General features: G+C 42.5%; 1 protein-coding gene across 1 annotated transcript in view; it reads right to left on the bottom strand.

Moving 5' to 3' along the window:
- Nucleotides 1-12208, bottom strand: part of wdr90 (WD repeat domain 90) — a 34234-nt gene that overhangs the window by 3590 nt on the left and 18436 nt on the right. Inside the window, exons 20-36 of the mRNA XM_079493042.1 lie at nt 10855-10991; nt 10020-10150; nt 8542-8672; nt 7872-8033; nt 7473-7595; nt 6748-6884; nt 6543-6583; nt 5975-6109; nt 5322-5507; nt 5048-5130; nt 3812-3914; nt 3420-3541; nt 2976-3132; nt 2217-2407; nt 1788-1956; nt 833-956; nt 156-327 (exon numbers count right to left, since the gene is read on the bottom strand). Of these exons, the coding sequence (XP_079349168.1) occupies nt 156-327; nt 833-956; nt 1788-1956; nt 2217-2407; nt 2976-3132; nt 3420-3541; nt 3812-3914; nt 5048-5130; nt 5322-5507; nt 5975-6109; nt 6543-6583; nt 6748-6884; nt 7473-7595; nt 7872-8033; nt 8542-8672; nt 10020-10150; nt 10855-10991 (2304 nt within the window). The remainder of the gene's footprint in view (nt 1-155; nt 328-832; nt 957-1787; nt 1957-2216; nt 2408-2975; nt 3133-3419; nt 3542-3811; nt 3915-5047; nt 5131-5321; nt 5508-5974; nt 6110-6542; nt 6584-6747; nt 6885-7472; nt 7596-7871; nt 8034-8541; nt 8673-10019; nt 10151-10854; nt 10992-12208) is intronic.

The raw sequence follows: 12208 nt of genomic DNA, 5'->3' as shown, positions 1-12208 counted from the left end.
GCTAAGGGAATCTGTAGCCAAACATGCCTTCCAGCTGTGCACAAAATTCCTACAAACCGTGCTATATGATAATCCCCAATGAGCTTTTGACTTTGTCCCTCACCACACATGGATAGAGAATACTTCTTTGGTTTGGGTTTGAGGTTAAGCAGTACCTTGTTCTTGTGTCCACTGATGAGACGAATGCTGCTGCCGTCTGTCCAGTTGATATACCAGAGTGTACCAGCTGTGGTGCCAACTATACCCATGTCCATCGTGTGGTCAAAGGATGCACTCACCACCGCCCCGTCCAGCATCATCTCTTGCTCCAAAAGCACCCGAGGTTCACTGATGGACAGACACAGAACACCAATGTTAAACGATAAGTCATAAAAAGGAAGCCGAGATCATTGCTGAAACACAATTTAAGATGCCTTGACAACCTTTCATATAAAAGGTAAATTTACGGTAGCCACTTAAAATTCCATTCCATTTACATACCCACTTCCTGTGACATTCTCCACTGTGACAACAAAACATGTCTCTACAAGCAACAAACAATAATTTGACAGTATACTTCTGTAAGATAAAGTGATAGAATCTAATACAACGTATTAAATCAGCTATAGCAGGGATTCTCTGGGAGTATTTGCCGGTACTGCAGGGGGTATATTCTGTAAACAGTAGAATCTCAATAAGAAACTATATACATTTAATATATTGAGCAATCTATAATATGTTTATTAATTTAAAAAAATTGTGCAACACACAACACAAATCATGGACAGTACTACAGTTAAACCCTTGAGACAGAAGAGTTTCAGTGATGTTTAGTTAACGCTAGCTGACACACCTTTCCCCAACGTTGGCCACTTCTCCCACAGGCCTCATCCCCTGTACAGCGGCTACCCCCCACAGTCGCAGCCGGCGGGTATTGCTGCCCGTCAAGAGGCGGTTTCCTCTGCAGAGCAGCACTCCTGAACAAAGAAAGCACTTTCAAATCATTCTCAGTTCATTAAAAACCAAGGATCAAAATTATGCCAACAGATGTACATGTCAAAGGAAAGAGCTTCTGGACGATGCAGAACAGGATATATTTATTTCCCTGGGAGAAGAGTGAGTGAGCTGCATTTGAGAATTTCGGTACCATAAGTAAGATTATGTACTACTATAGGTACGGAAAGTTCTGTTTCACTGTGCAGTGAGACGGTTGAGAAGACTGAGGATGCCGGGAGCCGGGAGGGTGTGTAATTAATAGAGATGCCATATTTCAACACAGGACATCACAATGAATGTAGTCTGTGTGCTTATAGGCAACTATGTTATTATATTCATGTGTATATAGAATAGATATATTTATATGATATTAACTTTGTTTCCTATCTGCCACACCCCAGTGAGGATCATTTAACAATTTATGACGAGGAGTTTGACAACCATATTGTTGAATGCAGAGTCCTTATAAACAATATGCTTATTAATCTAAGAAAACAAATACTGTATACAGCAGCTATGTCATATTAGGGTGATAAATACAGACTGAATATCGATTCTCCTTCACAAGAATGTAGATTACAATTCTCATTTTTTCCATGAAAATATATTTAAAAACATAAGAGTAACTAAAAAAAGACAAAACTAGTGCTGCACGATTCTTCACAAAACGAGATTGCATAGGTGTCTGAATCTAGATCTCGATCTTTTTTCAATTAATTGTGCAGCACTACTCAACGGAATTCTGTCCTGTGACGGTCACACATTTAACTGAGGTAAGTCTGGAAGTGCAGGGAGTATCAATCCAACTGCACCTATTTCTCCCTGGTCCGCCTCCCATGTCATGAAGCATCGCTGTGTGGTGCAGTCCCAGGCACACATGTGTCCTCGGTTGGTGGCGGTGAACAGGATAGAGTTGGTGTTGTAACACATGGCCGTCAGTTCCACATCGCCAACCTCATGTGGTACGCTCACTCGCCGGATCTATAACAATGAGGAAGTGCTGTCTATCTCCACTGAATGCAAATTCACATGCAAAACAAGTAACACGATACAGGTTTAATTCTACAGACTCGAATGTTTGAGGATGGCATTTAAAAAGATTTTGCCATTACAGAGGGATTTTAGCAAATTATTGTATCGTTTAGAATGCCCGTTTCTCTATAGAAGAACTCTACGCACTACAGCTCAATTCGAGATTTCTTTCCATTGTAAAAGGGAGGGAGTTTTATGCGTTCTTGTACCTTGAGGTCTACATCCATTCCATGGGTGTCAATGAGGCAGAAGAATACTCCTTGGCTGCCCACACAGGCCAGCTGGCTGGCTGTTGTGGGGCTGAAGGCCACGTCATGCACCGGTCCAGACACATTAACGGTTGCAAGGAGTTGGAAGGTTCTGCTGCTCCAGAGTGCTACCTCAGGGTCAGAAAAGTCTCCTGCAGGAAGTCAAGAGGTTGCCTTCACCAGTCAGTGTTTACTGTACATAATAACTATGGTGAATAACAATGTAGCTGTGTGTGTGTGTGTGTGTGTGTGTGTGTGTGTGTGTGTGTGTGTGTGTGTGTGTGTGTGTGTGTACTACAAGTCCACAAGTTCTAGACCTCCAGTTCTACGCTAAACAGAACAACTCTAAGTTATATTAATGACATAGTTCAATGTTGAAAATGAGTGGTATTCCCCTTTAAGTGGTAAGTTGGAGTGGTGGCGTCTGTACCATTTGAGCGATTTTGATATACAGTACCTAATTATATTAAGCTTATCCCATTTAGACCACGAACCCCTATACGTAACCAAACCTTTCAACCTGGGAAGTTACATGTACAGTACAAAGCTATGTAAGTTTTCATTTTGAATAAATATTTGAACATTTTCAGAAAACTTGGATTTAGAAGGCATTTTTAGAATCAGCCTAAAGGGTTGTAGAAGCTGTTACTTCTGTTCTGGTGAACTGTACATCTAGATCATCATTCTGAAGCAAAGTTATTCCAACAACAGGGTGCTGACCGACAGAGAGGAAAAAGAGGTCATCCCTGGAGAAAGTCAAGCTTTGCACCGACCCCCTGTGGTAGGAAATGGTATTTCGACAGGCTCCGTTTTGGACATTCCATATGCAAATGAGACTCCTGGAGCCACTGCTGCCTCCAGCCGCTGAGGCCACCGTCTGAGAGAGAGAGAGAGAGAGAGAGAGAGAGAAGACACTGAGCACCATTCATTTGAGTTCATCATCATCATGCCAGGCTGATCCCTCCGGGAGTTCCTGCAGTTGCACACCATCTCATGAATCTCAATGGATGTAGAGGTTTGGATAATGACACTTCGTAAAATTAATATTCATAAAACAACAATAGTATTAGGTAGAGTTATAGTTGACATGAGAATGCTACTTACAGTAGGAATGCATCTTATCCCGTGATGATGGCTATCTCAAGGCCCATAGAGGAGGATTACCTGTGCATCGTTGGTGACAGCCAGAGTAGAGATCTCTTCTGTGTGACCCAGAAAGTGTCTCTGACTGCCCGTATGAAGGTTCTCCACCACCACCACACAGCCACAGGAGTATGCAAACAAGCCTGTGATGGGAATTAACCACTAGATAAGGCCCCAAATTAACACGACCTCTTAAGTCGATTCTACAAATTCGAAATCACTAGTTCTCAAACTTATTTTCTTTTTCAAAAATGTTCAAAAATAGCAGATGTACAAGCTCGCATTGTGGTGCAAACTGACGTGCTGAGAGCTTATACATCTGCTATTTTCTTAAATGACACAGATACTTTCCCGGTTTTAATGGGTTGAAAAACCTCTCTTAAAGTGATTGAAGGAGGAAGGGCATTACGTACCCGTGTCTGGGCTCCACACCATGTTGCCACGCCCATTGCCGTTGTAGCCAATCACAGCTTTCAGAGTCAATCCCTCCTCTTCTGGCTGGGGTGCTACTGTAGTCTGGATCAGATAGTAGCAGGAAACCATGAAAGTAAAAACAAATGTATGAATGTACCTATAATAAAGATGAATTAAAACATATGTATGCAGGTTGAGAGACAGCAAGGAAGAGACAGAGTGATTTAGACAGACGGACAGACGTAAGGAGCGGGGCGGCGGTGGCTCAGGGGTAGAGTGCCTGGATGGTTGCCAGTTCGAACCCGGGCTCCCGCAGAGTTACTGTCGAAGTGTCCTTGAGCAAGACACTGAACCCCTAATTGCTCCCGATGTGCTAGTTGGTGCCTTGCATGGTTTCCGCTGCCATCGGTGTATGTACAGTATGTGTGTGTGAATGTAATGCACAATCTCTGTAAAGTGCCTTGGATAAAGGCGCTATATAAATGCACCATTTTTTTTTACCAAGACAGACGATAGCCAAGCGCTATGCCTGAGTTATACTCTGTCATACACACTAAAAACATGTGGGTTATTTCTGTAACTCAATTCCTGGGTTACTTGCGTTGAGTTATATTTCTGGGTTATTTTTCCAGAGCCATAACCATTTCCTGGGTTATAGGGACCCAATTCATGGGTTTTTAAAGTTGGTTAAGATTTCTGGGTTATTTTTCTGAGGGTAACCCCATTGTTGGGTCGGATAGGTCACACCCCATGGGAGTGGTTAGAGGAAGTCCATTTCCCAGTATACACTGGGGTGCCAAGGACCGTGTGTTATTGTTCTTATTTGTGTTATTATTTGAATATTAGAATGTGTACTGGAGTTATGTTATGGGTCATTGTGTTTAGTGTTTTGTTATGGTATTATTTGGTGATATATGTTGTTTTATGTGATTTGTTAGCAAAACCATGAATGTAAATGTCTGTTTGTTTGGTCAAAATAACTTGGAAGTTGGGCTATGTTGACCCTCTGAATGGGTCAAAATGAATAACCCATTTGATTGCGTCAAAATAACCCAGGGGTTGAATCGGTCCCTTTGTAACCCAGGTGGGGGGTTACAAAATAACCCAAGATGGGTCATTTTGACCCAGGCATTTTTTAGTGTGTACAACAGTCTTGTCAGCAGGCAATACCATCGTAGTCGTACAACAGAGTATAAATTGGATCTGTATCCCACCACCAGAAAGCTGCTCTGTACCTGATCAAGAGTGGAGGTTTTGAAACGTGGAGTAAAGTGCCTGTAACAGTCTGGTTGTACCGGTGTCTTCCTGTTCAAGTCAGCTAAACAGGGTATGAACATGAGATGATTACAAAAAGGTTCAAGAAAACTAACAATGCAAAAAAGACATCTACAAATGGAGGAGCCTTATCTTTAACCATGACGAAACACAGGGATAATACTCCATAATGGCTTGATTTATACATAATAGCATGCATATGTTATGTTATGAATCTGGCTGAACAACAGGTACCAGCATCGTGAAGGGGATCCCCTTCACTCTTATGACTGGAGTTCAGAGGAGAGGAGTCGGCCATCTCCGTGACTTTGAGGAAGGAAACGGCAGGTTTGGGAACAGAGGAAGGACCAGGAATGGTGGCCGTGACTTGAATGGCAGAGGGCTGCTCCGGGTCATTGCAAAAAGACACAGACCCCAAAGCTGCATGAGGGGATAGAGGAGAGACGACAATATTCTTTATAAAATGCTATATGTCTACACATAACAGTGTTTAAGTTAGATTTTCTTTTGAAGCATTAGAAAGATAGATCATTTTAAATCTGAAAAAGATACATACAGCACTCAACCGCATCAAGAAAGGTCTGAATCCAAACTTCCATAGTGTTTGGTTGTTTTGTTCAGTTGAATCAGATATCCACTAAGACACCATGAACTATGAACCCATTGCACCCCAGCATCCATATTCTGGGGGGGAACGTTTGCCAAAAATAGCTGATAAACAAGTTCACACTGCATATCGGCCTGTGTTGCTGTAGATCGGTTATTTTTGGAAAAGAGATTTGGTGCAGAGTGGAGGGGGGGGGGGAAGCATACCAAGTACAGGTTCTTTTTTTTTTACTAAGTATAGGAGGTTTAAGCGGTTAAAACAGAATTAAAAAATCTCCCACCTTCCTGCTCACTGCAGTCTATTGCGCTGCTGTCAAGCCTTGGTGGGGATGAGGAGGGCAGTGGCGCTGCCTGTCGAGGCATCCCATTGGACAACAATATTCCATTCACTACAGGCTCTGGGTGCGGTTCCAGTGCTACACACAGTAAAATCCTCTGTGTTAATTTAAATCTAGTATCGTATAGCCAATCAGAGATGATCTACTGATATGTGAAATCTAAATGCAATGTATGGGCAAACCTACGCCCACTGCTTTGAAATTAAATCATAGTACTGTCCCAATATGAAAGACCACCTTAAAATGTATTTGTTTGTTTTCATCTCTGATTTGTTTCCACCCAGTTTTAGAACCTACATTGAATTTAGATGTCATCAGACCACATATCAGTAGCTGGAGATCTCAGATCGCCTGGCTATGCAAGACTCATTTCACCCTCAGTATTCAAATTGCATTACATTTAATAAAAATGAAATTGAATTCCACGACCGGGTGGTTTAGCAGGCTAACTACACCCACACAGGGCTTGAGAACAGACCAAATTGTGGAATGAAAATGAAAGTGAATTTACCTGGTTTTGGAGGCGAGATAGAGTGTACTTTGAGTGGCGAGCTGTGTAAAGACAGAACACATTATAATGTGCTTTTTTTTTAAAAACACAGTTAGAAAGTCACATTTTAGCGGCTGGGATAAACAATAGGCTAAAACCAGCTCACTTAAAATAATAAATGTTTTATATTAACAGTCTAAAAAAATAGTAGAGGGCACATTGTTACCGATGGTCAGAAGTCAAATGGTCTACACGATGCGCCAGGAAGTGCCACAGGAAGATGGCGTCACCCACAGAGACCACGTCCAACTGGTCAGGGGTGAAGCTCACCTGGCGAACCGGCTGACTGTGGCCTATGAATGTCTGATACATGAGAGTGTGTACATTTAACAAGGTCTACTGATGTGAGTAATACACAAGAACATGCAGACTCAACATTGTGGATTGGGATACAACTTTAACTGAAGGAGTGTGACTGTGCCACAAATAAATATGGGATCATTTATAAAGATATAGGGGTCACGCTTTGCAAAACAAGCCAACTTACAAATATTTTTTTACTTTTAAACATTGTCACAAAGCAGACATAAATTTGCTGGACCCCCGGCCTTCATCAGTGATGACGCATGTCCAAAACAGTTACTTTTCAGGAAATGCAAAAAAATAACCTGGATCCAATTTAGTTATTATTTAGTCAAAAGCTCTGATTAATCCTTTTCATGGATTGTTTGGTCAAATATTTATAAAACCTTAAAGCTGGTTTCCCTAATTTAGGTAAAAGGGGTGAAAACAGGCTAGTCAAAATAAAATTAATACAAAAGATTATAATCGTTAATAAAATTAATTATACATTATTAATTATTTATACAATGTAATTCATGTAAAATAGGGCATTAATGTATGGGAAAACCAAAAAAGAAACTGGCATGCATCAACACATTTCATCATTACCTGTGAGTCCATCTGCATGTTGTAGTCCCACACCTTAATAGCATGGTGTCCGGCTGTCAGTAGGAAACGACCGTCTTCGCTCACTGCCAGGGACGAACACGGCTGCTTGTGTGCCCTGGACACCTGTTAAGATCACAGATATACCCATTCAGTGCTTGGATTTGCTTCATTTGTCACCTTGGCTTTATATAAAGAGACAGCAGATTAACTTATTGAGAGAAAATGGCGACAAGTTGGTTGAGATGTGTTAACCACTCAAACACACTTTGTTGACCGGGGTCTGCCGGGGGTCTATACTTGGCCCTCATCAGCTTGCGTTGCAATGCATTGCATTGTGAGCTTCTAGATCGGGTACTTTCACGTAATGTTCGCCTACTATGGCCAGAAAACAGACACTACCTCTCGAAGCAGGCGCCCTGTCTTTGCGCTGAGCCAGAGTATTTTGTTGGCAGAGGTGGTGATCAACAGTTGTCCGTCAGAAGCTGGGGAGAAGCAGACTTTCAGGGCCGAGTCCAGTTGAGTGCTCTCCAGGTCTAAGATACTCACATCCACACGGAGCAGCTAGACAAGGACGGCACAGGTCAGTGACAATAGGCTGAAGGAAATAACATTAACTGTAGATACGTTTCATTTAGATATTACTGTGTGCCAACATGGACAGCTCGTGTACAGTTCGTACACAACAACGTCATGTTGGTGCACAGAAAAACAGCTTAAATGAAAGCCACCAAAATAATAACAGTACCAATATTATTTATTTCATGGGTATTTAGTTGTCTTCTTGGAAAGATTTTCCTTGTATATGGAAATCTAACACAGATTCCCCTTTTAAGTACTTCAACCCTGGCATCCCAATTTTGTGGTTTGGGATGGCAACCGCGCTGCGAGTACATCCGCTATGTTTGACCGTTCTGAATCTTGAAAGTGTGAGAACTACTGGTTTAGAAGGCTTTTGCAGAATCACCCTCGGTTAAAACTTTCGTCATTGCATTTGCATTTCACCAAAGACACAGTTTTCCTGCACAGATCAGTCGACCTGGAATGAGCTTCCATCCGTCAGGTACAGTACCTCATCCAGAGAGCGTGCGTCAGTGATGGTGACGGTATACTCTGACGGGCCCACGAATGCCAGACAGCGGCTGTCACTGCTGATGGCGAGGGCATCTGGAGCCCGCTCAGTGCCTCGCACCACCATGTTACCTGACAAAAACCAGGGAGCATTCAAACAATCAAATAATGACGAATATTTGTAGTCTAGCAATACTGTGGGAAATGCGTAAAGATGGAGTGCCGTGTTTTTTTGCATTTTTTCCAGTTTTTCATGTGTTTATGAGGTGACAGTACTTCATTAGACCCCTTGCTGTGGTTGTTATGTGCAATGATGTCTTCTTTGTATTTAGGGTTTCTTCCTGGAGGCTGAAACCTTGACAGTCAAAGGTGCCAATGAAAAAAAACTGTGATATAGTGACATCACAATATCCTCCCCTCCCTCTTTATTATACAACAACAGCTGTGGGTGCGGCTTCAGTTCAGGTGGATCACCACCCATCAGGCAAACCAGGCATACCGGTAGTTAATAAACTGGTGGGCATGTCCATGTACATTTTAACAAATACTGTACACTTTTTTGAAAAAAATCTTCCTCCTTATATAATATATAATAATAATACCTGATGATCATGTTTTAGGGTGGAAAAAAATCATGGCACTCCATCTTTAACATTAAATATTGAATAAATTGCTTAAACATGTTTACTTTATTTAGAGGAAGTGTGGGTAGGAACTGGTATGTAAAAGTGTATGTGCGAGCACGCAAGTGTGTGTTACTTCTTTAGACCAGGAACTGGGTCAAGGATGTTATGGCATGTTATTTGTTATTAATTTACTGTCCAATGCAACTTTGTACAAAGAGGCTGTCTCATTTTTGAGTGGTGCAGCCACTCCAAGGAACAGCAATGTCTGCCCCATGTCTGTCCCTGTTTAGGGTACCAACAGGTGTCAAAGTGGCAGTGGAACAGCAATGTCTGCCCCATGTCTGTCCCTGTTTAGGGTAACAACAGGTGTCAAAGTGGCAGTGGAACAGCAATGTCTGCCCCATGTCTGTCCCTGTTTAGGGTACCAACAGGTGTCAAAGTGGCAGTGGAACAGCAATGTCTGTCCCTATGTATGTCCCTATGTTTAGGGTACCAACAGGTGCCAAAGTGTCACTGTTGAGCTAGAAGAGAGAGAGAGAGTGTTGCCTGCTAATTACAATGTGGAGCGTGCATGCAATCCCGTGCATGCGAGAGACAGAGAGAGAGATAGGGAGGGAGGGAGAGAGAATACCACACTCTAACTTGTGAGAGAGAGAGTGTTGTCTGCTAATTCCCTCACATGGTATCTGTCATTTCTCAACCGTTTCGGAAGTGGGGCGGCTCGCCGGTACTGGGCAGGCACCCTGGAGGTTCCGGGGACCCCCACACGGAGTTGCACCACTCAGTTCACACGGGGTGTGATTTTTAAACCAGTAGGAGCTGTGTGTGTGCGCGTGCGTGCATGCATGTGTACCTAGTACTCTGATGACATGGTGGTCCTCGGCCAAGGCGTTGTATAAAGCCAGAGAGCCCAGGGAATCAGCGCTGTACATGAACTCCCCATCTGGAGAGAATGCCAAGCCCACTACCTCACCTCTGTGCTGACTGCAACACACATTTTTCACAGATTATCACAAAATGTGCGAGCGCAAAGAGAGAGAGAGAGAGAGAGAGAGAGAGAGAGAGAGAGAGAGAGAGAGAGAGAGAGAGAGAGAGAGAGAGAGAGAGAGAGAGAGAGAGAGAGAGAGACAGCTATCCTTGTATGTATCACAGGATCCTGCACGTACATGAGACATCAAAATTAACTGGAATAAAAAGCAAATGTAGCCTATATGTATCGGGTCTGGATCGCATCTTGGTACTCTTGCAGTGTGTGATCCTTAGTTGGCGATCAATCGTTTAGTGTGGAAGTCACAAAGATATAATGACAGCTGATTTTAAAAAAAGACTTAAAGTTGACTCCCCGACAACTTTAAAACTCCTACAATCAGTCCTGTAGGGCCATAAGGGCAGTACGGTGGGCAGGCGAGCAACAGATGTTGACTTCACCTTTTTTCTTTGCAATGTAATGTAATTGCAGTGACAATATTAATGCCACGGTTTGTGCTGTAGCACAATAACCACATCAACTTGCTATTTAATTAAAGTTTAAATTTACTTAACTACATACAAAAATTGACGTACTGGTATGCTTAACCTTTTTTTTTTAAAGTGAGAATTTCATGGGCACATTTTTCAGTTTTAAATATGTAATTTTTGACTATGAGGAACACTATGAAAGAGTTGATGATGCTGACGTTTGCTCTTACTTGTGTTCAGCCAGTAACTTGGCTTCGGAAATGTCAAAGACCCTGACAATGCCAGAGCTGAAACCACAGGAGAACACTTGCAGGCTGGCATGGAAAGCGACAGAGCAGGGGCTGTCTTCTGAAGCAAAGTCGTACAGCTGTGCACAGGGAACGACAAAGGAGAATGCACATTTATGTGTACTGTATACACGGACCATGGCACAGCATTGGTTCTCAAAGTGGGGTCCGGGGACTCCCAGGGATCTTTGAGGGAGTTCCAGGGGGTCCACAGCTATGATAGATAGGAGCTAACATGACCTGAAAACATTTGAGAAGCGCTGCAGTACAGGACTTGTGCAGCACCTTGCAGTTCCAGCAGAGTACCACACAGTAAAACTGTACTAAAACTCTCAACTATTTGACCTAAAAAATAACATTGATATTTAGCACCTGCATGAATGGTACAAAGGCCAATGAAAGTGCACAGAGACATAACAAATACATACATTACTTCGGTATGTACAGCATATGCATTGGTAAAAACATTGATTGCAACTGCCAGGGTAAAGTCTCAGGTGTGTTTTTTGCATAACTGTGGGTCAGTGCAGTGCAGGAACTCAACAGTACCTACACGATGTGTGGCACATTACAATTTACAATTTAGGCATTTAGCAGACGCTCTTAATCCAGAGCGACTTACATTAAGCAATAACAAAAGCATGGCATACATCACATATATAAAAAGTAGTTATCATGAATCATGCGTAGACTAAGAACGTAACAGTGGAGTATCTATGTAAACTATACATACTATACTATACTATATAATATATTATACATGTGTACTATAAAGTGCTATGACTACATGAAGTGCAATTCTAGAGCTGTCTACGTAACAAGCTATAAGTCTGTTTAAAATACTATCTAAGTCTACATAATGTGCTATCTAAGGGGCTAGGCTAGGGCAAGTGCTACGGGCCATGGTGGAGTCTGAAGAGGTGGGTTTTCAGACTACGGCGGAAGATTGGGAGTGAGGCTGCAGTTCTGACTGTGATGGGAAGTGCATTCCATAGTTTTGGAGCCAGAAGGGAGAAGAGTTTGGGACGTGTGGAGCGTTGTCCCTGCGTTTTTAGTGAAGGTACCTCCAGCTTCCCTGCGTTGGCTGATCTGAGTGCGCGGGAGGGTTTGTAGGGTACGATCATACTTGTGAGATATGGGGGGGCCATGCCTTTGGTTGCTTTGAATGCCAGCATCATTAGAAATATAAGTGTGGAATAAGGAACGAGGAACTGTTGATTCATACTGAACTTGTACTTTAGTCTGAATTGTGCTTGCTCCTGAGCATTCATGATCAACAGTGGTGATTATTATAAAA

The sequence above is a fragment of the Electrona antarctica genome (assembly GCF_951216825.1).
Source record: "Electrona antarctica genome assembly, chromosome: 22".
In the NCBI taxonomy this organism is placed as follows: domain Eukaryota; kingdom Metazoa; phylum Chordata; class Actinopteri; order Myctophiformes; family Myctophidae; genus Electrona; species Electrona antarctica.
The sequence above is the reverse complement of the archived record's forward strand: the minus strand, read 5'-3'. Positions and strand labels throughout refer to the sequence as shown.